Raw genomic sequence first — 25,659 nt, 5'->3', positions numbered from 1 at the left:
CCTCATGAGCTAGTGTGACTGTATGGTGATAATAGAGGGTTGTCTGACTTCCCTGACAGCTGCCTTAAAGTCCTGGGTGCATTTGCCAAGATTAAGTCTGTTTGCTAAGGAAATGCTAGTTTCGTGAGAAGAAAGTGGGCATGGATGTGTGCCCACCCCAGTGCCCTCCCACGAATGCTGGCACTTGGCCATTTTTATTGAAACCAGCCAAAGAGAATCAGGTATATTTACTCATTACAGGAGAAAGTGAGAGAGAAAAAAAATGTAAGTGAAGGCTGCAGTAAGAGTTCAACCTAGAATAACCCATGTGGGAGATAAGTGTTATGAGTGACTCAACACCAAGAAGAGTTTCAGTTAGTGTTCACGCTTTTATTACACACCAGAGAATCCAACAACAAGCTCTACAGTAAGACTGAAACTACATTTTTCTACAAAATCTTTAGTTTTTATGTACAACATGAGTGGATACCCTGCTCAAGGGAGCTGACAGCAGTCTTTAAAAAGATCTAAATGCTCTTAAAAAAATAAAAATTCCCTTAAAAATACGCCATGGATGGCTTTGTTAACCATGTTTAAGGAACTATTTTACAAATGAAAAATGAAACCACTTTTAGAAATATAAATTTTCTTTCAAAAATAAAATACGCTTGAAAAATAAAGGAGAATACCTCTTTCCTAAGTGGAACTTCAGGCTTCCAACCCTTATATAAAAAAGGTAAAATATCTTCTAAAAATTATTTCAAAAGTAACACTTCGTTGAGATTTTGTTTTTAAATCACTATATTAAATTATCTCAAAATGACAGAAACGTCATCCCTAAAGAAAGAATGATAATTTTAACCAAGATCTTGGGTTTTTTTAATGCACACAATCATTCTAATATTTGTTGTTGCTGAAGAAACTGAAAGTGGGAAGAAAAGACAGTATTTAGAGCACAGAGGGACCAATTTAGAGATGGGTCTGTGGTCTCCTCCTTAAGATCTTCATGGTGTTGAAAGCAGCTCTACGTTCCCACTCAGATGTTGACTCAGGCTCTGTGCCCAGGAGCCCATCTGCCTCATCCTTGTGACTCGTCATGTCCTCAGGTCAGGGCAGGGCTGCTGCATGTGCCCACTGTCATCTCAGCCGCGTGATCCACATGCACCCTTAGGAGAGGGACGCTTGTGGCCACTCTCAGTGCAATGAGGCCTCCTGTTCGAATTACTGGGGCAACGATTAGCACCTTAGGGAGTGCCCTACCTACCAGGTGGTCATGCTGGATGAGATGGAGAGTCATGCTGCGAGATGAGTAGTCTTGCCACCCACCCATGACCAGCATACACCTGATGGGCATCATGCAAACACCACATTTCCAGAAATCAGGAAAGAATATGGAAATAGGAACAGAAAGTAGAAGGGACCAGTGATGTCCCCACCGCGCCTCTGGGCAGGTAAGAGAACAGCTCCTGATTCAACAAACAGAATCAAAAAAAGACTTGGAAAAGTCACAGGCAAGTTGTGTGGCTAAATACAAGGCAAAAGAAGCTAGCAGAAGGCAAAAAAGGAATATTCTCACCAAAGTGGAAGTCACATCCGTAATCACTGGGCAATCTCATGTCAAACCAGGATAAGGGAGAACAACAAAAGATTTTTCAGGTTAATATGTTCGAGCTGCACAACCTCTCCACCCCCCCTGCCCAGTAAAGGAATATATTCAACTACAGCAGAAGTAGAAACCTGCCAGAAACTCCTTGGAGGTGAGATGCAAACATCATTTTCAAAGCAGTCATAAAAGGATCTAAGCTTTTGACACTGTTAACTACAGGGTTGCTCAGCCCCATCTCTACCCTGGATGTACTCTGTGGTGGGGAAGAGTCAGGAGAAGCTTCTCCTACTGAAACATTGGTAGATGAGGTTTTTAGCCAGGAGTCAGTTGATCTAAGTGAAATACTGATCTAAGCTACAGGTGGATTGAGCTTGTGAGGCTGAGGGATAAGATACTGACTGACGCTGCATGTGAAAAGGGCAAGCTAGCACCCAAAGTTGAGGGGTGGAGGGGGTGGCATGGAGTGCTATGACTGCAATTATCACCATGCAAACCAAACCAGGGGACAAACAGTAAATGGCAGAGGAAAGAGTAGCAAAGATTTTCCACAAATGCATCCTGTGTTTATGGTGCTGCTTCTTGCACTCCAGGTGGCTCTGCTCTTTGGTGAATGGAGCAGTGACCCACCAGCCGCTCTCCAGTGTGGGTGGCTGGGTGCTGGGCAGGGTGCTTTTCGAGGGTGGGGTGATGAATCCAGTGGTAGATCTTGCAGAAGTTTGGTGGGGAAAGAAACTCCCAACAAATCCCATCCCCTCAGGATGGCCACCCCAGCACGGTGTTAGGCTAAGGACTGTTACCTCTGTGCTTAGCTCACTGCCACATCTTCACATGGTTTTTTTCCACCCCAACAAACTTACTCATCCCAGAGGAAAGTGCGAATGAATTTTGTGGTACTTTGTGCCCATTCTGGAGGTCTCAGTGTGTCATTCTTTGTTCACATAGAACAGGCAAGAGTGGGCTTGTCTCGGACTCATGGATGCAGCAATGAGAATGGTTGTATGACGTGTCTGAATGGAGGTCAATAGCCCCTTAGAGCCAGAGATATCTGGTGGGTGCTCCAGTGTCAGACCTCATGTTGGCACTCCTCTGCCTCAAATTCAGTCATTAAAATCAGGCAAGTCTGAACTCAGCGAGTGAGCTCCCTCCATCCTAACCAGGAAGAGAGAGGTAGGAGCATCCAAGTACCAATGTACCCAGCCATCTGACTCCAGCAGACCTGGGCTTCAGCACCTGCAGAGCTGCACTACCATGGCACAACTTCCAGCCACAGCCTCCCACTGCCTTCTCCAGCTTCTGCATGGGACTTGGAGGACATCTCTGAAAGGGGTATTCGGGGAGCGGCTGAGGATGTTGAGAAATGCCCCTGGGGGAGGGGGATTTTGTTCAAGAAAGAATATGACGCCTGCTAAAGAAAAATGTGCTAACTTTGGGGTTTCTGCCTCCAGACTCGTCTGTAAGCCTGATGACACTAAGACATGGGTTTGGCTTTAGGGAAACCAGCTGGCCATGTTGTAATTCATTTTTGATCACCACAGTGGTCCTTAAAAGGCTCAAATGAGGGTGAGTGCTGACTAACCCCTCTGATGAGACAGTAGAGGATAGGCAGGGAGCCTGTCACCTACTAGTCAGTTCAGACCCAGAGGAGATGGCTCCACAGGGGTTTTCCCCAGGCTTAGCTTACCCAGGAAGGCTGGACACATGCCAACAGCTTGCACAAATGCCCGCATTTTACCTCACTATTTGGCCCTGTCTTTGCAGCAAAGAGTTTGAAACCACAAACAATTGAATGTGGTTGGCAGATTTATCATTGCTTAGCATGAGTCATTTAGCACATAGTCCTCTGCTAGGCTATCTTCTTCTGTCAGCCACAGTGAAGACAATGCAATAGGAGAGAGCAATCCAGAGAGGCTGCTTAGCATTTTGACTTCAATTTGGAGTAACAGTATCAGCCCTCCATAAATGGGGTGTGCAAGCTGAATGGCTTTACTGCTACCCACTCAGGCCCAGGACCTTCGAGCTAGGTGAAGCTCATGAAGGTCTTGCAGGGTCCTTTTAGCCAGACCTGCCTGGATGGTGTCTGTAAAGATCCAGCTCTTGAATCTCACAGAATCACAGAATGGTTGAGATTGGAAGAGACCTCTGGAGATCACCTAGTTCAACTCCCCTGCTTAAGCAGGGTCACCTAGAGCACGTGAATTCATGAAATTAATCACAGTTTTTTTTCCCCTTTGGTTTCAAGCCCTGGTAGATGCAGAGAAGCCACAAAAATGTTAAATAAAAGGCTAAATATTGTAAAAGTGAGCAAAGAGACCATTTGTGGCATTTCCCTCTGCTTTAAGGTAGTACTGGTTTCATAGTTAAACTCACACAATTGCATTTTCCTGGTGAAACTAAGGTAAAAACACTCCTTAAATTTTGCAGTTTGGCTTTCTTCTGGTTGACTTAGGGACTCATGGGGCCACATGGAAAAAATTCTTGCAGAAATTCACTGTGGGTCACCTGTGCCCCCTTCTGAATGCCAGGTCACTGTGGGCTGTAACCCACTAGTGCATGTAGGTAACCAGTGTTTGCAGCCTGCTTTGCTCTGAGATGTGTTTTCTGTGGTATGAGTCCAGCTGGGAACCCCTGGAATAAACAGGGATGAGGTAGCTGCTGAGCAGGAAATGGAAACTTCAGGAAAGGGAAACTGAAGCTAAAGAGCAAAGTGTGCAGCTTGGTGAAGCATTAGTGGAGCTGTGGCTTGGAGTGCTCAGGTCAGCTGGTGGGACTGGGTATGTAGGGAAGTGGCTGCTAATAAAAGGGGTGTTAGCACCACCCTTGTGTCAATAACACTAGAAATGCCCAAGTGCCCAAAGGCTGAAGAAGCAGCAGGTCATTCTTACCTCCCCACAGCTCCCTGGCCATCTGAGAGGCAATGGGACAGGACAGCGTGGCAGAGCCACAGCATTGAGGGACATCAGCTGTGAAGACATCAGGTGCCAGAGAAGATGGAGAGAGGGGTTTTGGGGTGCTCTTTAACCCTCTTCTACCCAACCTGCCCTGCTGTGATGCGATGCCCTCTCCTCCGTCCTCCTTGTGCACAGCAAGGGGCTGCTCTGGAGGATGCCCATCCTTGGATCAGGGCATCCTTTCATCAGACTCTGGAGGCTTTCAGGTACAAGGTTGGGAAAGGGAGTTACTGGTGGCACTTGGCCACACACTGTCTTCCTGGCATGCCTGTACAGCTGTGTGCTTCAAGGAGGGAGAAACAACCTGTGCAGACAGCAACGCCGGTAGAAAAAACACGCTTCAGCCTGGTTTAGAGAAGACCTGCCACAAAGGTGTGTGAGGCACAGTGAACAGGGATGCATGTGCATAAACCCTGAATGTTGCAGGGAAGAGCACAGGTACCTGAGCCCAGGAAGCAAAAGAGAGGGCATCAGGGTTACCAATAGTAGTAAGTAGTAAGTAGGGTGGTATGGGCAGTCCTGCTCTGGGGCCAGAATGATGTTCCTGTGTGCCCCCTAGCTACAAGGAACCAAGCATGTCCCCAAACGTCTGTGCCACTGACTGGCACTGCTAGACCCCAGCTACGGGCAGTTTCAGACAAAGAAATGTTTATTCTTCCAATATTTTTTTCCTTTGTTACTTTTTTACAAAATTTCTCCTCCTTGTGCCTGCAGACAAAGCCTGGCCAGCCTCCAGAGCTCGATCAGACCTTGTTGCCCTGTCCATCTCCTCTTCCAAAGCCCAGTGAGGTCTTGCTCCCACTGTGCCGTCCCCAAGCCGCTTGCTCCCTCCTGCTATCCCCAATCCCCGCTGCAACACAGCAGCATGATGCTCAGAACCTGAGCAGTGCTTTGTCCTTGCAGAGCACAGGATCAGAGTTTGTGGGCTGGCTCCTCTGCCCAGTCCAACCCACAGGGCAAGGGAAGACACAGGGAAGGACCAGGTTGTCAGGGCCAAGTGCCAGGAGGTGGATGATGCCCCCCTACACTATGAAATAGGGAAAGGGCAAAACCAGATAGACACATCCACTTAGGGGAGGGGCGGGGGGCTGACGCTGTCTCTGTCATCCTGAGACAGTCTAGACAGGGACAAGCACTGTATTGCTGGGGCTTTAGACATCCCTAGGGGAGATAAGTGCCAAGCAGAAGATGATGTGATTTGATCTGATCCCAGCTGGGCTGGGGTCAAATGAGATGAGGAGCCCGGTAGGGTGCAGGGGCTGGACTGGGGCATGCAGCCATAGGGAGAGTAGGCACCAGGTGCCACCCTCTCCAGGTGGGTCATTGGAAGACAGCTGGGCTGCCCCTGCTTTTACAAATCACAGGGGTTTACACTGATACAGATCCTCAGATCGGCAGATGGTTGGATTGCTGAAAGGGCTCAAGGCACCTTGTTATCGTCCACATGAAGAGGTGTTTGTTCCCAAAATTCCCATGGAAAGAAGAGTACGTAAGGTTCACATTAGCACATGTCATATGTATATAGTGCAAATCAGAGCCCCAGCACCAGAGGGTTCATACTCTGGTTAGTGGTTAGGATGTCCCATGGGTGCAATCCTGGGCACTGCGGACGCTCTAGCCCTTGATCTTCCTCACTGCAAGGTGATTTGCGCATCATCCATTGCTTTCCAAACCCTTCTTGTGCAGAACGAGGCTCTTATCCCATGTCACTGCCACACTTGCTCCCACCTCATGCCCTATGGGAGAGGAAGGGGGGCACCTTGGAGAAAGCTGGCAAGCCTTCAGGAGGAGACACAGAGAGCCTTCCCTTCTGGAGCAAAGCACAGGGCTGTTCTCAGAGGGATCTTTGGCTGGCCGGAGAGAAGCTCTGGGTGCAGTCCTGAAGGCGGCTCTCACCATCTGCAGCACAGCCACAACATCCATCCCCATCCCCATCCCCTTCCCCAAGGGTGAGGAAGATCCCAGGAGAAGGGTAGTTCTGCATCTGGCTGCCACCACAGCCAGAGGAGTGGAGGCCTCTCACATATGTCCCCAGAAGGATTTCAGATCCTGAAGGTTGGGGACTGATGGCAGGCACGATCGAGGTTTGCAAGGCTGTGCCATGCCAAGGGAGTTTGTGGTTTTCCGCTGGTCCCAAGCAGGAGGATGTCTTCCAGGTGGGCATAGGAGCATCCTTTCTGGGCGACATGCAGAGGTGGGAGCCAAAGGTCCAGGCCATTTCAGGACTGTGACTCAGGAAGTGAGGATGACGTGTCAAACAGGAAGCCAGGAGTGAAGAGGGAATGCCAGGCTCAGAAGAGTCCAGCCACTTCCTGGAAGCAGGGGAGCAGAGAACGTCACCGCTCATCACTGGTTCATGGGTTCCTCTTCCTCCATCGGCTCATCCTGTGTCCTGCAATGGAGAAATAAGGCACATGAGAGGAGGAGGATATCTGCTCCCCGGCAGTGCAGCACAACTCATCCCTCCCAGCAAACCAGGGCCTTTCTGTTATATCTGACTTCTGTGCCTGGGGCTACACAACAGCCTCCCTCCTCCTTGATGCTTCTCAGTCCGGAGATCCATGTGGATCCTAGCTGAGCCCCGGCAAAAATGAAATAAGGTGGTGGGCAGATGGGGACTCTGCTGTAAGCAAGTGACGGGAAGAAAAGATTTGGTTTGGTTTTCATCTTGTTTGGTTGGGTTTGAGGACTATCTCCACAAAGTGTTCCAACCTCCCACAGTTGGTCTCATGGCACTGGGAAGCCCCCAGGGAAGAGTGACGAGCCCAGCACTGGATCACCTACAAGCAAATCAGGTCCTGGCTATGTAGGTGTAGGACCTCACCCCACCACCCACTGGTGCTGAACTCGGGGACCAAATCTGTCATGAGATGTACGGATTACAGGATCAGAGCTCTGGGTAAGGATAACAGCTGTAATTTCTGTTTCCTGTACCCCAAGACCTGTTTAAAGCCAGCACAGTCCTCAGCACCTCATCTGGCTGTGGGACATGGCCTGTCTTTACTGCTATCTTCTTGCTACCAAGGCTCAGGGCCAGGCACACAGGGAGTGAGGGGCACCCACCCTTCCCAGGACTGATTGAGGGCATCACCTCTTCTCCACCATCACGGCCACTGAGAGGGAGGCCAAGGCTGTGACGGTCTCCACCTCTTCTGCTTCGTGGTGCTGTGCCTCCAGGAAGGAGCATCCCAGCTTGGAGGCAAAGCGCTGCACAGCAACCCAATATTTACCTGGAGGACAAGAAAGGATCAGGAGTTGCTGGGACAGGAGTGTCCCATGTTTCCCTTCTTTGGGCAGCTCCCCTTGCAGTGAGTGCACCACCCTTCTATGGGGCAACAACTTTCTCCAGGGAAGAGGGAGATGAAGGGCTCCACTGGGGTTTTTAGGGAGCAGATCAGGCATGTGACAGCCTTACCCAGGATGGTTGGGCTGTGTGTGTGTACCACATGCACTGGGACAATGTACACTGGGAACAGGGTTAACTGGAGTAGGAAGAAATGTTAATGCTATGATCTTTTACACAAACTAATCTTCCTGCCCGAGCTCTGGCCCTGGGACACTCACTCTGGACCTGGATCACGGTTTCCAAGGAGCGTACAGCATTGGGATTTGGTTTCTGCCTCATACTTTCTTCTGGGAGAGGATCCAGCTGCCGAAGGAAGAGAAATGGGGCATCAGAGGGAGTGAGCTGTGCACAGGGCTTGCAGCTACAGGCACAGCTGCAACAGTCATAGCCTGTGGTCAGCAGCGTTAAGTCAAGCTGAGCAAGTGCGAAGCCGTTGATCACAACAGAGCAGAGCTGAAGCTCAAAGCTCCAAATTCTGCCCACTGCAGCAGCAATCTGAAGCTGATGCTTCACCTGCTGCTCAGCCTGTGCCAAAACTGCTCAGTGGGACCTTTGTCTCTACAGGTCTGCCCAGCTCCTTTTGGCTGGAGAGGGAGATGCAGGAAATCCATCAGCTCCTGATTGGAGGATGAGGAGTGCAGGCTGCCTCCCAACTCCACTGTGAGGACGTAGCCCCCCTGGGTCTCACTGACTCTCAAGCTCTCACCTCGTTGCCCAGCAAGGCTGACACACAGGCCTCAGATGCATCGCAGATGGCTGTAAGGTCATGGCCACCTTCTAGCGCGAGGACTATGGCTCCCCCAGCCAGACTCATCAGCTGTTTCGTCATGTAGCCAAAGCCTGGAGAGGAAGGCGAAGGGGTGGTCGTTAGCCTCCTGCCAAGGACGTTGGGGCTGTGGCCTTTGATGTCATGCCAGTAATACCCAAAGAGTTTTGCCTGCTCCATGGAGAACTGCCACCCGGGGGGCAGTGCCTCCCCTATGGCTGTGGCCCCAGCCCCAACTTGGATCGGCAGCAGGAGCAGCCTGCTTTGATCCAGCGGCCCGTCAGTGTTGTTTCCAGCTCCTTACATTTGGCAGAGACTTTGTAGCCACCCAGTGGTGGTGGATGGCCATCAGCTGCGTCGAAGCCAGCCGACACCAGCACCACATCAGGGGAAAATTCATGTGCAATTGGCATCACCACTGTCCTGTGGGGGGGAAGAAAAAGTAAGAGGTGCTAAGTACTGGACTCCAGAGCCTTTTCTCTGCACCTGGAGCAGCCACCAGCTGGGGACCCCAAAGGTGGGCAGCAAGCCAAGAACAACAGCTCTGAGACCAACAGTTCCCCAGCTAGTGCAACATAACCCAGCTTCTCCAGAAAGCAAGGCTTTTGCTCACTTTTACGGGTACAGGATGAGACCAATGGCAAAGGGAGAGGGCAGAGTGCTAGGGAACAATATACAAACAAATGTGATGGATATAGTAAGAATTACAACAGTTCTGCAATGCCTCAGCTCTCCTCAAGGACCTCAGAAGTGGTGGGTGTCTCTAAGAGTTGGGGAGCCCATGGCTCATGGGTTCTGCAAAACACACCTGCTTTTCATTTCTGTCCTGTCATCCCCTTCTCAACCAGGGGGAGATGGGGTGCCAAGGAAGCGTGTGCGTGCAGGCTGCCCCCAGCCATGCTTAGGGCCTCATTGACATGCCTTGTCCCCTGCAAGGCAGGTTAGGGGTGGCATCTTGGACTTTCAGCCCCCAGTTCTGAACTGCTACTCCCATACTGAGAGTTCAGAGCAGCACCAAAGCCTCTGGCTCATTCTGAGGCCCAGAGAAAGAGAAGAGGAGCAGAAATGAAAGCAACAGTACCTGAAAGCTGCCAAATACTCGGGGTCACCCATGGGGGGGTCGAGTCCTCCAGTCCACGCTATGTTGACATTAAATCCCTCACCAGGGCCAGCGCCAACCTGTAAGAGATCAAGAACAGCAGTGAAGGCCTGGATGCGGCTTGCAATGATGACGGGGCTGTTCTTTGATTGGGCTCCATTACTGTCAGGCTTGAGGGAGGCAGGGTTGGGTGTTCCAGACCCCCTGGTCTGTATCAGAGCCATGGGCTGCTGCCAGCATCTGCCTGGATGACAAGTCCTGGCTCTACAACCAGTCTGGCTGTAAGGAGTTTTCTGAAGAATACCAGAAGCTGTGGTGTTTTCCTGACATTTCACAGAGCACTGTCGCCATCAGTCATTGTGCTGTTGGCTGCAGACTGGGACGAAGTGCAAGAGGATTCTGTGGCTGTGGAAAGGAGTCTACAAGAAGCAGACTAAAACAGGACCCACTCCATATCCCTTAAGGGGTCCTGACACCCTCTCCATTCTCCTAAATGTCAGCAAGGAACAGGCAGCTCCATGCTTTACCTTGTCCCACCCTCTTGGATAAGGAGCCCTTTTCCTGCAAGGAGTCAAAGCAGTGAGGATCCCTCAGCCTCTGGGGAGACCACAGACTGATGTTGATATTGGTGGCAAGGGACACCTGGAGGTCACCAGTCCAACCTTCCACTCACATGACTGTCCCCAGCACTAAAGCAAGGATTATCTAGCTGAATCTGACCATCTTCAGGGGGAATTAAAACAGTGTTTGCAATGTCTGGGTATTTTTAAAGCCCAGACTCTTAATCCCAGCACAGGAATATATACTGTGTCCAAGTCTCCAAAGTGGCTCTCCAGGCAGCTAGGTGAACCAAGCAGGTTCAGGCATGAATGGGAAAGGAGTCTGCAAGGTACTGACACAAAACTACCCACTGATCAAACCTGGCACAACCTTGCCCTATTCTCCCTGCCATTGCCCTCATCACCAACACTGTTGTCCCTGGGGAAGAGCTTGTGGCCTACTCAGCTTTGCTTTTTACCTCATCGGCAGCTCCACTACCAGGGAAGAAGTTCCCATCATCATGACGGTGCAAAGAGATGTAGAGAACATCAGGGTCTCTGTAGAAGATCTGCTGTGTCCCGTTGCCATGGTGAACATCCTAGAGGGAGAGAGATGTTGGGAGAGTAGTCTTCATTTAGCCTCTAGGGTGGCCCAATAGCCTAATGGAGCAAAAAACAACTGGATCCCTCCCTGCTCCAAGCCAAGGGGCCGTGCTCCCTGAAGGATAAGGTTTTCGTGCTCTCTGATCTAGCTCCAGAACTAGCACGGAGAGGAACTGCAGATGCCAGCTCCTGGGGACAGCTATGGCAGGGGAAGAGCCAGGACATGCTGAAGGAGAGAGATGACTTACCCAATCCACAATGAGAATCTTGCTGAGTTTCCCTTTCTGCTGCAGCTGCCTGGCAGCAATGGCCACCGAGTTAAAGAAGCAAAATCCCCTGCAAAGAGGTAGTTGGAGCTGGTCAATGCTCTGGGGCCCTTACTGAGCATCTTTGCGCTCTGGCTTGTCAGGTCCCCAAAGGATGGGCTCTCCCTTCCCTTCCCCCCAGGTCTGGATATGGATGGGTCCTGGGAGGGTTTAGTCTGGGAGCAATTGGTAATTTCAAGCCAAGGACCCCTTGTGCTGTGTAACCAGCTCTGACAGAGTGTCTACAGGGACCTGATGTTCGGTGCTTCCCACACACCAGCCCAAAGCACTGCAGGTTGGGGAGGGGAGGCCGAGAGGCAGCCTGGCCTTACATGGCGGTGGAAGGATCTGCATGATGTCCAGGGGGACGCACCACAGCAAAGCCGTTCTGAAGACAAAACAAATGGAAGGTGATCAGAGCCACTGCTCCCAGTTTCGTGCACCCATCCACCCCAGTGCTGGCCAATCCTTCTGCACAGACAAGAGCCTGTGTCCTGGCTACCCATGGGCACAGCTTGGTATCAAGACCAGAGCAGTGCAGGGGTAGAAGCACTCAGTGCCAGCCAAGGAGAGGAAAAACTTATCCCCTGGGATGATGGGACCACTTAGGCTGGTATTTGACCCCCCAGAAACCTTTGTGCAGGTAGTTCAGCTGTCTGGGGATCAAATCTGTCCTTTGACAGAGATCTTCCCTACAATCAAATACAAAGGAATGCCAGATGTCCCCACTGCTACCGAACTTGTCACCAAGAGACTGAGAGGCTTAGAGATGAAACACCCTACTGCAGCAAACGTCCAAAACCCCCAGGCAGTGACAGCTCCCTTCTCACCCTGCCATGGGGTTATATACAGCTCTGGGCTGCCATGTGTTGCCATCCTACCTTAAGTTCCCTGGTGGCCACCTTGAAGGCCAGCTCGGTGACGCTGCCTGCGGCCCAGCGGGCAGCGTTGGAGGAATGCAGTTCGTTCCAGATGGTATCACTGTCCACCTGGAAGCAAGTGGATCAGTCAGACAGAGATGGGGATAGGGCATCGATGGGGGAGGTCTTGGCCTGGGGACCCGTGCACTCTGCTAGGCGCCCTGCTCTCTGCTTGGTGCCAGGGACTTATGCCCCGCACAGCCAGAAGTGCCAGGCACCATGGAGCCAGACTACCTTGCATGCAATCAGGCAGGCTCCCATGTCAGCTCCTTGGTGCTGCTGGTCAGGCCAGCAGCTCCTCTACCAGCCATATGTGCTGTTTGGCCAGCCTGAGCCCCCAGCCAAGCAGCGTGGTGGGGGCTCTCCACAGGCTTTGCGCAGAATATCTCACCCTGCACCCAGGGGCTGGAAGGAGTGACTGAGAAAACACTAGTTACCTTTTTTATCTTATTTTATTGTTTAACCAAACATCTTGGTTTGATCAGGATCACGTCAAGGGCCGAGCCAGAGCCGGAAAACTCAAGTCTCTTCTGATCAACTCCATGTGTGCAACTCAAAGGCTCCCCTCTGCCCACTGAGAGGGGTAGATCCAGCCCCCCCACCTCTGCCTTCAGGGCACGGGCGAGAGGAGGGCAGGGAGGGGGAGGCAGAGCAGGAAAAATGGATGCAAACGGGGCTGAGAAGAGCTGGCGCCCAGCAGCAAGGGCAAGGGGAGGAGAAGAACCAGAAGAGGCAGCAAGAAGGCATGGAGTGAGACCCTTCCTGAAAGAGAGAGAGAACGACAGAGACAGGGGGAGAGAGAGGAAGAGAGGAGAATGCAATGAATGGAGAGAAACCAGGGCAGCAAGCTGTGAAAGGAGAGGCAACAGAAGTGTCTGGAAAGAAGTGTCAGCCTGCTATCTCCATGACACTGTTCCCCTCCCCCAATGGAGACCACAGCTTGTGGATCCCTCTGGATGTCCCACCATCACTGCTGGGACACTGGACCCAGTGCAAAGGGCAGGGCTCCCATCTGCCACCCAAGTTTACTCCCTGCTGACTCCTTGGGCTCTTAGGAATGGCTTTAAGGGGCTTTTGGTTACTGCATCCCCTACAGTAAGGAGAGGATGGAGTGCCCAAGGATGGAGTGCCCAAGGATGGAGTGCTGTGCCTGAGAACACCTGACCTTGGTAGGCCAGTGACACCTTCCCATGCAGGCTGGCACTGCCTGGGCCTTGGTGGAGCCAGTTCTCCCTGCAGAGAGGGGAGGGACAGAGGCTGCCTCAACCCCCAGGTCATTTCCAGGTCTCTGAGCTCCCTCAGATAGCACACAAATAAGAGCTGAAGGGAGCTGAGAGCAGCCCAGAGGCTTGGGGAGCTCATTCTACACTCAGACTCACAAATAGTCCTCAGTGTGGACAGGACAAAGGAAAAAACTTGTCCAAAATTGGCCAGGGTAAAGAACAAGCACTTACCCCCACTCCTCCACAGGGCAGCATGACAAACATCCGCTGTGACAGGATCCCTGAGGAGAGAGAGGACAGTGAGGGCTTTGGAGAGGAGGAAGTAGGGATGTTCAGGGACAGAGCACATAGGTACCAAGGAGGTAAGTTTGACCGGGCTGCTTGGCCATAATTATGAACAGCATCCACGGGAGATGTGGACAGCTGCCTGGCTGCAATCCCCAAGGCTGAGGATGCTCTGAAAGCTGGTGTGAATGTGTGGGGCAGTCAAGGAAGGTTCAAGGTGAGTGCACTGACACCTGAAGGAAGAGCACTGTTTCCAGAGCCTAGGAAGGCAGGGCTGCTGGTGGCAGGGCAGTGCCATTTGGAGGGAGTGCTACTTCCTTCCTTGACACTGGGCAGCAGGGACAGAGCCTTGGCTGAGGCTCAGGGTACCCTGATCTGGCTGAACCTGCTGTGGTGCTGAGGATCAGGGCATCCGGGAGAGCAGGGCCTGGCAGCAAGCGCATAGGTGCTAAGCTCCCCGGGAAGGACTATGGACGTGGCTGGACTTACCTGCTAGCTTCCCGTTGTCCAGTTTAAGGCGGTTGAGGGGATTGGTGCCGTAGAGGAATACGTGGCGCTCGGTATGCACGCACTGCAGCTCTTCCAAGGTGGCCTTGCGTCCCCGCAGACACTGCAGCAGACAGGAGCTGTGAACAAGCTGCTCAAGGAGGGGAGATGTGGGCTCTCCCATCCACACATACCACTGGTGGGCATGGTGCAGATGCTGCCCTGCTCCCTGACCTCAGCAGCTCAGAGAATCAGTGATTTAAGGTCCCATCCCCTTTCCCAGAAATTTAGGAGCCCCAACCCTGCCCTGCAGAAACTTGCTCGAATCCTTTTAAGGGAAGAAGCCTCAAATGGTGGAAGCCACAGGACATTTGGAGCAGAAAGGGGACAAACATATGCACCAGGGCAGGATGTGTGACTGTGGCATGTTCTGTGCCACATCTGCCACTAAACCCTCTATCTCTGCAGCAGGGGAGGCAGTTGCACAACTGAGTATGCTGCTTCTTGCATCAGATTTGAACTAAATTAAATCCCTTCATCATTAGGTGCAGATCAGGCAGGAAATGCCAGTATCATTTTCCTACAGCTCTAAAGCTTGTGTGGTTCAGAGGCAGCCTAGCTACTAACAGACCAGAACTGACACTGATGTCTCCTGAGTCAGCAAAAAGCCTCAATCCTGTTTCAACAGAGATCACACATATCCCTATGCCCATCCTCCAGCCCAACAAACTCTTGTTGCCATCCATAGCTGGAGGATGGAGCTAGCCAGATCAGCAAGCTGCATTCTGGCACTGCCAACAAGGAATGAGCTCAGTCTTTCTCCCAGGGTCTTTGTTGCCTGGATGATGGGACAAAGCGATTGAGAAGATCTGGGGATAGAAAGGTTGGAGGTGGAAGTAGGATACTATCACCCTTACACTGTTAACACAAGATCTGTTTGCACAAGCACCCTCTCCCTTGTGAGCGGCTCACAGGCATTCGGCTCCCACTCCGCCTCTCGCACTCACCTCGCACTGGCTGCGCAGCCCTCTCTCCTGCAGGCGGGACCAGATACTCTGAATTCTGCCTGCGTGCTCTGGGTGGTTGCTGTTGTCGCCACAGGAGCATTGGTGTTTGAGCATCACCGAGTCATAAACCAGCCCTGCAAATGCACAAGTAGGTCAGGGCACCACAGTCCCAACACCAGACTGCAAACCCAGGCCTTGATTGCGCTGCCCCTAATTCAGCTCTTTTTCAGGGGCTGGGCTGCTGACTAGGACCCTAAACTCCACTGGTTATTTGGTTTGACTAAAAAAGCTCCCTCAGATGATGGCAGCCTCTGTTGCAAGATGCTTGAGGCAAATTCTGCTTTGGGTATGCAAGAGAGCCCAAATGGTCATTCACCAGCAGTGCTGGACCAGGATGGCTTGGAAAGGGCATGTCAAATCACTTTGCAATAACTGACCTCAGTTAACAGGCTGAGGACCTGGGGCGATATCCTCAGGACCTGCTCTGCTCTTTGTGCGGCAACTTGAGCACTCCCGGGAATACATATTTTTGTCCAGGATTGAGTGGGACTCTACCTAAGCTTCCCTTGGGCATGCCCACCTCCAGCTCTTCTCCCCAGGCCCTGCTGCTGTTCCAGCAGTGACACTGGAGCACAGCATCCCCTTGTGAGGGGACATGCCATACCTGTAGTGAAGTGTGGCTTGGTTGGCTGTTCCTGCACAGGCAGAGAGAGCGTCTTGGAGGCTGGATCCTGGGCAGGAAGGGAGACACTCGCAGTGGCAGGAGATGACTGGGCCCTGGAAAGGGGCCTGTGCCCTGCGTGGACAGTTGGGACCATGGGGGAGTCAGCCAGGGGCTGCCGCTTGAGAAGCTGTTGCTGCATGCGCTGGTAGGGATCCCAGAGATAGGCCTGATGGAGAGAGGTGGCAGTGAGCATGGCATCTCCAAAGAGGCTTGAGCAAGGTGCCACACACTGCTCTGCAGGGAGAGTGGACCGAGCATTACCCAGCATGAAAAAAGGAACCCAGTGCAGTGCACTCTTCCAGGCCAGGAAGAAGCCTTGCTTCCAGGACGGTCTGGATTTGATGTAGTCTCCTCCATGCAAGGTGGCTCCAAGCCAGTGTGCAGGAGCAGGGACATGTCACACAGTGTCTGCTGCTCTCTGCTGGCTCAGTCCTGCACTGCTAGGCAAGCCTGCTGAAGGCGCAGCAGTTGGGGATGATGCTCAGCCTCACTGGCATCCCAAAGTGGCTGCAGTGCCCAATTCCTGTCCTAGCAATCTCTGTCCTTGACTTTACGAAGGGACAGATGTGGTGCCTGTGCCCTTACCCACATACCACACGCTATCTCCTATTTCTAGGAGATAATGGACACGCATGTGTCTCAATGTATGCCTGGACACATCTTTCTTTGTCAACTTCCCTTGGAATTCATTTTTGGAGGATGCCAATTTACCACCATCCCTGACAGTTTAACTGAACTAACCCCTTGCATACACTGATACGCTGGAGAGGTGTTTTATCCTGTCAGAGACACTTCTGCCCCAGAACAGACAAAGATTCCAGCACCCTCTGCAAAGAAAACACATACAAAGCCACACAAATTGGACACGTCAGAAGCAGAGCAGCTTCAAAAGGTTCCCTGTGAATGCAGTCACATGCTACATTCAGACCTCAGCATTACTAGGCAGTAGCTCCTTTTCCTCCCCAGATGCTCATCTGCACATGGGTATCTTCAAAACACTGCCCTGCTTGTCTAGAGGCAAATTTTGGAGTGCCAGGCAAGGCAGGTCTAACAAATAGCATCAGTCAGTAGCCTGGGTAGCTGTGTGCAGAGTCTAAGTGCTGGCCACACTGGTCTCAGGACAAAAGCGTCCTTTAAAGTGTGTGGGGTCTTCTTGGACAAAGACTGACCTGAATCTTCCCAGTGTCAGAACACTGCCAGCTTTGCTGATTTCTTTCTTTTTTTTTTTTCTTTTTTTTTTAAGCCTCAAAAGCAGAACACCAAGGGATGGAGAAAAAGTTGCCAGGGCAACTGTCTCTGGCATGCTGCTGCCCCCATGCCCCTGCTCTGCCTCTGCTGCAGCACTAACATCAACCTCATGGCAAACTGCAAACCCGGTCTGGAGCCAAGGTAGAGGTGGACTCAATGACAGCGTGGCACAAGGCCCACTGTTTGGGCATGCAACCTGAGACAGGCCACAGATCACCACATGCTCAGACACAAGGAAAACAGAGTTTCCCAGGGTGAGGGAAGCTGCAGGGCAAGGGGCAGGGAAGCCCTCTGTCTCTTTGAACAGCAGTAAGTACTATGGAAAACAAATAACTGCAAAAATTGCACCATCCATATCTCAAGAAGCTTGAGCTGAGGACTAATGCCCAAAGCAACTAAACCAGGACTTGACATGAGAACAAGGCTGAGAACTCCACCTCTTCCAGTCCCTCCTAAGCCTATTTCTAAGCTTCAGACTACCCAGAGGGCTCCACACAGCTCCATGCCAATCCAGGAAAGGCATCAGACCCTTTCCTCACGGGCTTCTCATGCCTAGTCGGAAGCAGACTGCTTAAAACTGGCAGCCTGTACACCTGCCTGGGCTCTCTAATCTCTGCCAGCCCTAGGATACCTGCTGTAGAACAAGCTCCTCTTGCGATTGCATCATCTTCTGCGTCCTCTCAGGCTCCTTCACGCTGCCTCCTGGCCGTGTGGGCTCCATGCGTGTCCTTGTCTGGTCACTGCTCTCACCCCCAGCCTCTGGGAGTGTCCCCTCTGCCTCCATGTCCTCCGAGGAGGGAATCTGCCGCAGACGGGGCTTCTCGCTGGACTTAGCCATGCGCTGCAGATAGAGGGACCACAAATGAGCACAGAGAGGTGACAGGGGCCAGGATAGAGGCCAGACCAGGCTGTGGAGGATGTGGAAGATGGCAGGGAATCTCAGGGGCAAGAGCACCATGGATGTGGGAGCCAGTGAAGCTGGACAGTCTTAGACATCTGCTACTACTTGCCCAGCAGGAAGGGTTGCTATCCTGCTCCCTTGCAGTATCCTTCTCTTGGTACCTGCTGCTTCCCCTGGGCTGAACTCCCATGACTTACCTTGCCCAGATGCGTCTGTTGCTTGAGTCTCTCCAGGAACTGGGTGTGATGCTGCTGGTACACCAGTTGCTGCTGGATGGACTTGGGGTTCTGGGGCAAGGGCTCCGAGCGGGTCCTCCCCAGTGGTTTATGGTGGCCTGGGAGTGACAGGCGCTCTGCAGAGATGAGCGAGGGGGCGAAGGAGAAAGGGACCGTTCCCAGACCTGGCACTGAAGGGAAGAGGAAGCAGAGGTGAGGGGTAGCCTTGCATGCTGGGTGGACATGGCACCCCGCACTGCTGTCAGCCCACACCATGGCAAGCAGCACTCCTGGGCATCCTAGTCCAGCAGGGCCAGAGATGGGTTTGCCTTACTCACTGCCTGGCAAGCCAGTGGGAGAAGGATATGTAGGAAGCAGCACAAGTTTCTCTGGGCAGGGGAGAAGCTTTCCCAGCCTGTAGAGACTGGGGAACATGCTGGGAAATAGTTCTGATGTGGTCCAGCATTCGCCAGACTGGGCAAGAAGCAGCAGGCAGGGATGGGAAAAGTGCACCTTCATGGCTCTCTTCCTTCTGACCCCGTGCCTTGGCACCAGGCAGCCCCTGGGGACCTGGGGATAGGCTCTGGCTGTCCTAACCATCTCAGCCCTTGCTCCATTCTCAGTGAGGACAGATTCCTTCATCACAGCTATCACAAGGTAAGGACAGTGATGAAGCCAGAAAGCAACACAAAGAAGCCAGCTTTCGCTCCGCTTTAGTCAGAGTTGATAACGCAAAAGGGTTGGGAAGAATAAGGCAGCTAAAGGTACAGCCAGGAAGTCTCAGTTGCCCTGTTCAGCACAGGGGCATTAGTGAAACCTGCTGACACAAGGGAGCCTGCAAAGATGCATGAAAGACCCCTTGGAGGGAGGTTCCTGGGATGAGGGAAGAGTGAATGACTCCACACCAGTGCAGCTTTCAATGCTCCAGCAGGGTGAGCGGCAGCTTCCTGCAGCTCTCCTTGCTTTGTCAAGACTGGTGCATGCTGAGCTCCAGCTTATCATGTGGCAAGGATGTGCTTGCTAGCTAGTTGGATCCAAGGTCAACATCTTCCACCCCTTGACCACAGCTCAAGAAGGGTAACAGAGAATCAGATCTCCGGCCTGTGCTGAGAGGTAAGGGAACACTACACTGCCACTGCTGTTCCTAGGCATTGGAACCGGCCCAACTCTGTCCACGCTCCTGAACAATTCCCAGATGCGATTTCAGATTTAGAACAGACTGGGGGCTATTCCCAGCAGATAATCTGGATCCACTACGTCGCTTTGCAGGCTGCAAGATTTTATACATACAACCACATGCCAGCCAGCCTCAGCACCAAGCACTGCTCCTGGACATGTCTCCTCTATTAGGACAGCAGCAGACTGGGTCATGCTCTTGGGCCTTTCTGGTGCAATGGACTGGATGCCCCCAGAAACCTCCTGGCTCCTGCCTGTGCCAAGTGAAGCTCCATGCTGAGCCCTGCTGGCACTGACAAAGCCTCAGCGCCAGGCACGTTAAAAGCTTGACACTTACCCGCCACAAGAGGAGCATGGGTGACAGAGGGCTCGAGGATAATGACAGGCTGGAGTCGAGGGGATAAAGGGTTCCCGGCCTCATGCTGCTCTAACCCAGTTGGTATGAACATGGGCGAATGCGTGCCTGCGAGGACTGGCCCGTTCAGCACAGGTACCCGGTGCGCCAGGCCAGAGAGGGGGCGGCGATCTGCCTCTCCCTGCAGAGAGAAGGAGCGCCGGCTTAGTGACACACCAGGACAGCAGAGCCTGGGACAAGCACGGAGAGTGGACGGCATATTCTAAGCATGCCCACGGGCAGGATCTCTGAATACTCAGAGCCAGCAAACACCTGGCACTAGCCAAGGAACCCCAGGCCCAAGAGAGAGACGGGGCTTCCCCTGCCCTGTGGGAACCCGCTGTGCAGTTCTAGGGGTACCTACACCTTGGCTACCTACCCTGCTGCTAGTGGTAGCCGGCAGTCCCAGCGTGATGGCTGGAAGGGAGGCTGCACTCTGCAGGGCAAACTGGGCCAGTGAGCTCTCCTGCATCATCAGGCGCTGGGCCAGGGGTGTCTGCACCAAACACATTTCATTAGTCTCTGCTCTGGAAATGGCAGCCTGGGCACGGGACAAGGCAGCTCAGGCACACGGCAGGCAGCAGAAGAGGGTGGCCGAGTCCAAGCTGCCTGAGGGAACATCTGGTGCCAGGGCAAGAGGCATTAGGGATCCATGGGGACAGCACACACTCCAGGAGACAACAAAAGCAGGGCAGTGCACAGGGAAACAGTGATGGGTTGGCCAAAGGATCCCTCCAGCCAGGGAGAGCAGGGTTCAGACAGATGGGGATAGTCCTGTGCAGCAGAGTTCATGGATGGGATTCCCAAGGGAACGCTAGCTTACTCTGAGCCTAGGATGAGGGTCTAGTGGGAAATCAGGACTCCAAACCCTGGAGTTCCTGACCCTGCAAGATCTATGGCTCCAAGGCCCTAGGACCTCACCTCATGGGCCACGCTGGACACAGCGGGGAGGGCTCCGTGGTCTGCAGGGAGACTGTCGTTGGGTGAGCTGCAGCCGGAAACAGGGGTGCTGCTACTGCTCGGGGAGGAGTCTGCACAGGAAAGAAATAGCGGAGATAAGCATAGGCACCCAGAAAAAGGCAGCAGAGCCCCTGCCCCAACCCCTTATAGTCATATGGCATGGCTGAGACAGAGTCTCTCTGCCAACTTGGAATACACCACACCACAGCGATGAAGCTCAGCCAGCTTGGGACTCAGTTGCTTGGGACCTTGGACCTGACCAGCCTTTTATGTCCATCACAGGCCCCCTAAAAAGCTTGGTATGGCTGCAGCAACATTCTTTCCTGGTTCAGCTGTCCCTGCATCATCACAGCATGAAGCTCCTCCATGGGCAGTGCCCCATGGAGGGCATCGATAACACACTGAGCCTCCAAGACACGACTTTCCTTCTTCAATCCCCCAAACAGACATCTTGCAAGATCCTGGGCAGATCATGGCTGCTCTGGCTTGGCCTCAGTCTCTACAAACTGCCAAATTAGAGCAGTCCAGGCAAAGGCCTCACCGATCGCCTCAGGTGGCCTTCTCTTCAGTGAAGGAGGTGCACTCTCCTTCCGAGTCAGGGGGTTCTTGCGTCGGTCAAGGCATTTCCTCGGCTTGCAACGCACCTTCAGGTTGGGCTCAGATGCTGAAAGCACAGAAGGCAGTTAATCCTAGCCCCAGCAGGGATGGGAGTGCAGCTGACTTGGTTTTGTGGGGCCCAGCCCACCCTATCTCTTTGCTCCAGCAGAACCCTGTGATCCCTGTGTGCAGGCTGAGAAGGCACCAGAGTGGGAGGGAGGTGGTATTAGCCTTTAGGCCTTACCTGTCTTCCGCAGTGGAAAATGCTCTGGGGGGTCAAAAGAAGTGCTGGGGACTGGGGGCAAGAAGGTGCTGAGCACAGGAGGGGAAGGGCCCTCAGGATCCAAAGGCTCCAGAGTCCTGTGTGGAGAAGACAACTAGTTAGAGACCTTTTACTGCTAGGACCAATAGCTGGCACTGTCTGGACTTAGCCAACCCTCAGCTCTAGACTTTGCCAACACAGCTCTGTCTCCACAAGGCTGTGGAAACGCAATGCTCAGCACCTGCTTCCCACGTTTCTCACTGGGACTTACACAGGGCTGAGCTCCCAGGATGCAGCCTCCAGATAGCCAAATCCCAACCACGCTATGCTCACCATTATAGGGGTGACAGATGGGCCACTGCTTTTCCTGGGTGTGTGCTAGACACTCTGCCAGCAGCCAGGAAGGCTTCTCTCTTCACTACTGCAAGCTCCTACACAGCGGATTGGGCTGCCGAGGGCTGGGAACACGGCTTCCCTGTTGGTATCTCCAGGGAATGCAAAGCCCTTGCTTGTCCACAAAGAACTAGCAAGTCTCCCCTTGCAGTCTTGTGCTGGGAGGATCCTTCTTGAGCCCAGCTTGGAGCAAGCTGGCCTCTCTCTCACTGAGTAGCAAGATGGTGGGACTGATTTGCAGTATCTCCTTGCCCACAGAGGGTAAGAGTTTTCCTGTGTCCCTAGAGGGACCCGTCTGGGTTCTACCTTATCATGGGACAAAAGACAAGAAGCCTGATAGTACTTTTTGAATCTGGAGCGAGACTAGTCAACGAAGTCCAATAACGCCAGGGAAGACAACACAGGAGCTACATTCACCTGCTGTAAACATTAATACTGAATGAAGTTGCCTCACCCAAGCAGACTTCAACTATCTTAAACAGCCATCAAGAAATGTTTTACTGTAAGGGCCCTGAGTGCATGTCCTGCTCTCAGAAGGCTGGGCAACCCAGAGGGCACCCTTGTTTTACCTGCATGGCATGCCTGAAGGGTTGGGGTTGCTGGTCCTCTCCAAAGCTGCCTGCTGCTTCTTCAGGATGACCTCAGCCAGTTTTTGCTTCACCACTGTGCTGGCCACAGCACCTGCAGGAAAATCAGCAGTGATCTCACTGGGCTGGAAGTAGACATCGGCCACCCCAAAGGGTCCTTGGAGACATGTGCTCCATGGCTCCCCATGGCTGGACGAGGGATGTTGAAATGGCTAGAGAGTCCCACCACAGCAGCATGGGCGAAAGGCACCTGCATTGCAACTCTGTGAGAAATAGGATAGATCTTTCCAGCATGGTTGTACCCAGCTATGCTCCAGAAGAGCAGCCAGCATTGACAAACTTTTATGTTTCCATGTCCCAAATCTTATCAGTTCCTCTGCGAGGACTGCACACCCTCTTCCCTCTTGTTGTGAATTCAAGGCAGGTCCCATTGCACCCGGATGCTACACTTGTACCCCTCACACCGCTGGGAGCTCTCATGACAGATGCTGCACACATTTGAACACACAGATACTGAGAAACCCCTGCTGAGACAGTTGGTGCAGTTTTCAAGTCAAGGTGAATGCAGGAAGAGGAGGGCCATCTTTTTGTGTTGAGTGTTAGGAGCACAACGGGTGAGAGGCAGAGCATCGGCAGAGGAAAGTCTCAGCTGTGGACCTCTGCCTGCTTCATCCCAGCCAGAGATAGCAGGTACAAGCTGATGTCCACAGAACAGAGAGGGCATAAAGCGCCATGTGGCTTGCACAGCAATGACAAAACTTCACATGGGGGTACAGGATCCTTCTGAAGGCTCTCTAGAGACACCATGGCCTTTCACTCTTTGAGCCTGTGCTACATGTTGATTAATTTCCAGAGATGGTCCCAGCTGATGACATACAGCTCTGCCTATCCTGTGCCTCAGCTCTCTGCACGGTAATGCTCTCTGCCCAGATGGGATAGATTGGATAAGAGGCAGTCAGAAGAAGAAAGCGCCTCCAAATAGTTCAGTGAATAGCTTTCAGGCTCCTGATGGAGCTGAACTCTTCCAGAACAGCATTTGCACATGACGCCTCCCACCACAATCCACTGGCAAACAGACAACAACAGCGACCCACGTTCAACACCTGGCTCGATCATGACAGTGCAAAACTCCCACGTACAGCTCCAACTGCTGCAGGGTGCTGCAACTGCCAGCCCTCGGCTGCTTTGAGCCTCCCATGCAGTCCTCCATCTTGGACTAAGGCCCATTCCCAAGCTCCCCCTCAAGACATATCATATCGCAAGCTGTCTGCTCCAGCAAGAGTGGAAAGCTCTGTAGTTACAGTAGAGATTCCCCACATTTTTCCTTCTGTGGCAGAATTCACTACTGGTCACTGCAGTTAGTTTGTAAGATGAACTCCTACTTTGCATAGGGAGGCCATGTGTGGGCAATCATGCTCAGCTTTGCTAGGCTGACCAGATTTAAAGGGACTGCACTTGCTCAAGGGTGCCATGGAAGGGGCAGGCACTGAGTTTTCAGCACTGCAACTAGCCATATCAACTCTGAAAAGTTTGGAAAAGCAGCCTGTCCTCTGCAGGCACATGGGAACTAAGGAATGGGCAAAATAACAGCATCTGCACGGTACAGCTGGCACCCTCACTGCTGAGTGGGAGCATATCCAGATCAGGCATTGGCTTTGTCTAAAAGCACCACAAGACCTGGGGTCGGAGTGGGGCCACGCTGGGGCTATCTGAATTAATGCTGCAGTGAAAACAGAGCCCAGACTCAAAGGGCAGGTGGGCAGTAGGCTCACGGACACTGGAAACAGTGCAGTGCCTCTGCTGCAAGCTGCATCTACATCCTTGGGCCCTGCTGAAGGTCACTACACACCTGAAAGCCCCGAGTAGCTCCTGAGAGCTCCCTCTGCAAGGACAGGCACTAGATGGCGCAGGAAGATTGCAGCTGGATGCATCTCGCAGCCAGACGGGGTGTGCGGCCTCCTTCCCAGTACAGACCTGCCTGCCCAGTATAGGAGGACCCATGAACCTTTCCCTCTTGGCATGGGTGCACCAGCCTGGAGCTTGCAAGGGCAAGAGAGAAGTTCATGTCCAGCCCAGTGTACAGGGCAGTGCTGAGCACCATAAGCTCAGTGCTTGTGAATCGGCTAAAGGGCATGATCCAGCACTAGCACAAAGATCTAATGCAACTACCTGGCTGGTACCACCAAGAAGGACATGCAGGACAAACACTGGCCAGACCAGGGAGTCCCCAAAAGTCACACGCCAGCCACCGGCTGCAACTTGCTGGCATTGCTGTTTGCTGCACACAGAAGGAACTGGACTTCCCCATTCATGCTAAGCTGTTCTCCTGGGCCAAGACAAGCACAACCTGAAGCTCAGTTGCACACGCAGGATGGAGAGATGCTCAGTGGTGCTGGCATCACCACACTTGTAGATCAAGAGAAGGCACAGCATGGTCTGGGTAAGAGCAGAATTGCTTGCTGAAAGTGCAGAACCCCTTCTAAAAGCCACTCTGATCTCACTCCCTTTGTGAGCACCGTGCCCTGATTTCAGGGATACAGCCCCTTGGGCAGAGATGCCAAGCCTGGTGCCACATGCTGTCAGACAGAATGGCATGCACAGAAGCTCTTACTTCGTTTGCTCTTGTCCTTATTCAGGATCTGCCGCAGTTCCTGCTCCTGCTGCCCAGGCTCTGCTTCACGATGCGGGGACTCCATGGTCACCTGTGGGAGGAAAAGAGTAATATCAGAACCTAGGTAACCCCACGCAACACAAGGCCCCTCTTGCCCTTTAGGACCTGATGGAGCATATCTGAAACAGTCCGTTATGTCATTTTTGGAAACCTGATGGGCAGCCCTGGTTGACAAGAATGTGTTAAGTTGTTTCATCATAGCAAACCGGACACATCTTTGCCTCCAGAGACACTCTCCCCAGAGACATTTTAAAACTAAACTCAGTCTATTTCAACTTACTGCCTTTCATGCTATTTTGACATATCTGTAACAAGGGCATGTCGTAATATAATGAAAAAAAAAGATCATGGCTGACTAATAAAGAGGAAAAAAAGAAAAGATAAACATACTATTCTTAAAAGTCTGGAACTCAGCGTTT

The 25,659-nt window shown here is 52.5% G+C and overlaps 1 protein-coding gene across 8 annotated transcripts in view; it reads right to left on the bottom strand.

Annotated features, from left to right (window-relative positions):
• Positions 1-348: 348 nt before the first annotated feature.
• The window catches only part of HDAC7 (histone deacetylase 7), a 120,443-nt gene continuing 95,132 nt past the window's right edge, over positions 349-25,659 (bottom strand). For 5 of the 8 annotated variants that reach the window (XM_062597535.1, XM_062597532.1, XM_062597533.1 and 2 more), the window contains 23 exons: positions 25,181-25,271; positions 22,552-22,663; positions 21,572-21,687; positions 21,272-21,394; positions 20,692-20,801; positions 20,150-20,266; positions 19,714-19,912; positions 18,183-18,391; positions 17,716-17,925; positions 15,777-16,002; positions 15,113-15,246; positions 14,109-14,229; positions 13,566-13,615; positions 12,073-12,180; positions 11,524-11,579; positions 11,135-11,222; positions 10,763-10,882; positions 9,727-9,824; positions 8,950-9,068; positions 8,586-8,719; positions 8,098-8,182; positions 7,625-7,763; positions 349-6,925 (listed from right to left, as the gene is read on the bottom strand). In XM_062597535.1, the coding sequence (XP_062453519.1) occupies positions 6,880-6,925; positions 7,625-7,763; positions 8,098-8,182; positions 8,586-8,719; positions 8,950-9,068; positions 9,727-9,824; positions 10,763-10,882; positions 11,135-11,222; positions 11,524-11,579; positions 12,073-12,180; positions 13,566-13,615; positions 14,109-14,229; positions 15,113-15,246; positions 15,777-16,002; positions 17,716-17,925; positions 18,183-18,391; positions 19,714-19,912; positions 20,150-20,266; positions 20,692-20,801; positions 21,272-21,394; positions 21,572-21,687; positions 22,552-22,663; positions 25,181-25,271 (2,811 nt within the window). In that variant the 3' untranslated portion in view covers positions 349-6,879. Of the gene's footprint in view, positions 6,926-7,596; positions 7,764-8,097; positions 8,183-8,585; positions 8,720-8,949; positions 9,069-9,726; positions 9,825-10,762; positions 10,883-11,134; positions 11,223-11,523; positions 11,580-12,072; positions 12,181-13,565; positions 13,616-14,108; positions 14,230-15,112; positions 15,247-15,776; positions 16,003-17,715; positions 17,926-18,182; positions 18,392-19,713; positions 19,913-20,149; positions 20,267-20,691; positions 20,802-21,271; positions 21,395-21,571; positions 21,688-22,551; positions 22,664-25,180; positions 25,272-25,659 lie in introns of all 8 variants that reach the window. The other 3 variants (XM_062597536.1, XM_062597537.1, XM_062597534.1) reach the window with 2 other exon arrangements.

The sequence above is a fragment of the Rhea pennata genome, chromosome 29 (assembly GCF_028389875.1).
Source record: "Rhea pennata isolate bPtePen1 chromosome 29, bPtePen1.pri, whole genome shotgun sequence".
Classification (NCBI taxonomy): domain Eukaryota; kingdom Metazoa; phylum Chordata; class Aves; order Rheiformes; family Rheidae; genus Rhea; species Rhea pennata.
Note: the sequence above shows the minus strand (reverse complement) of the source record. Positions and strands in the feature narration are given on the sequence as shown.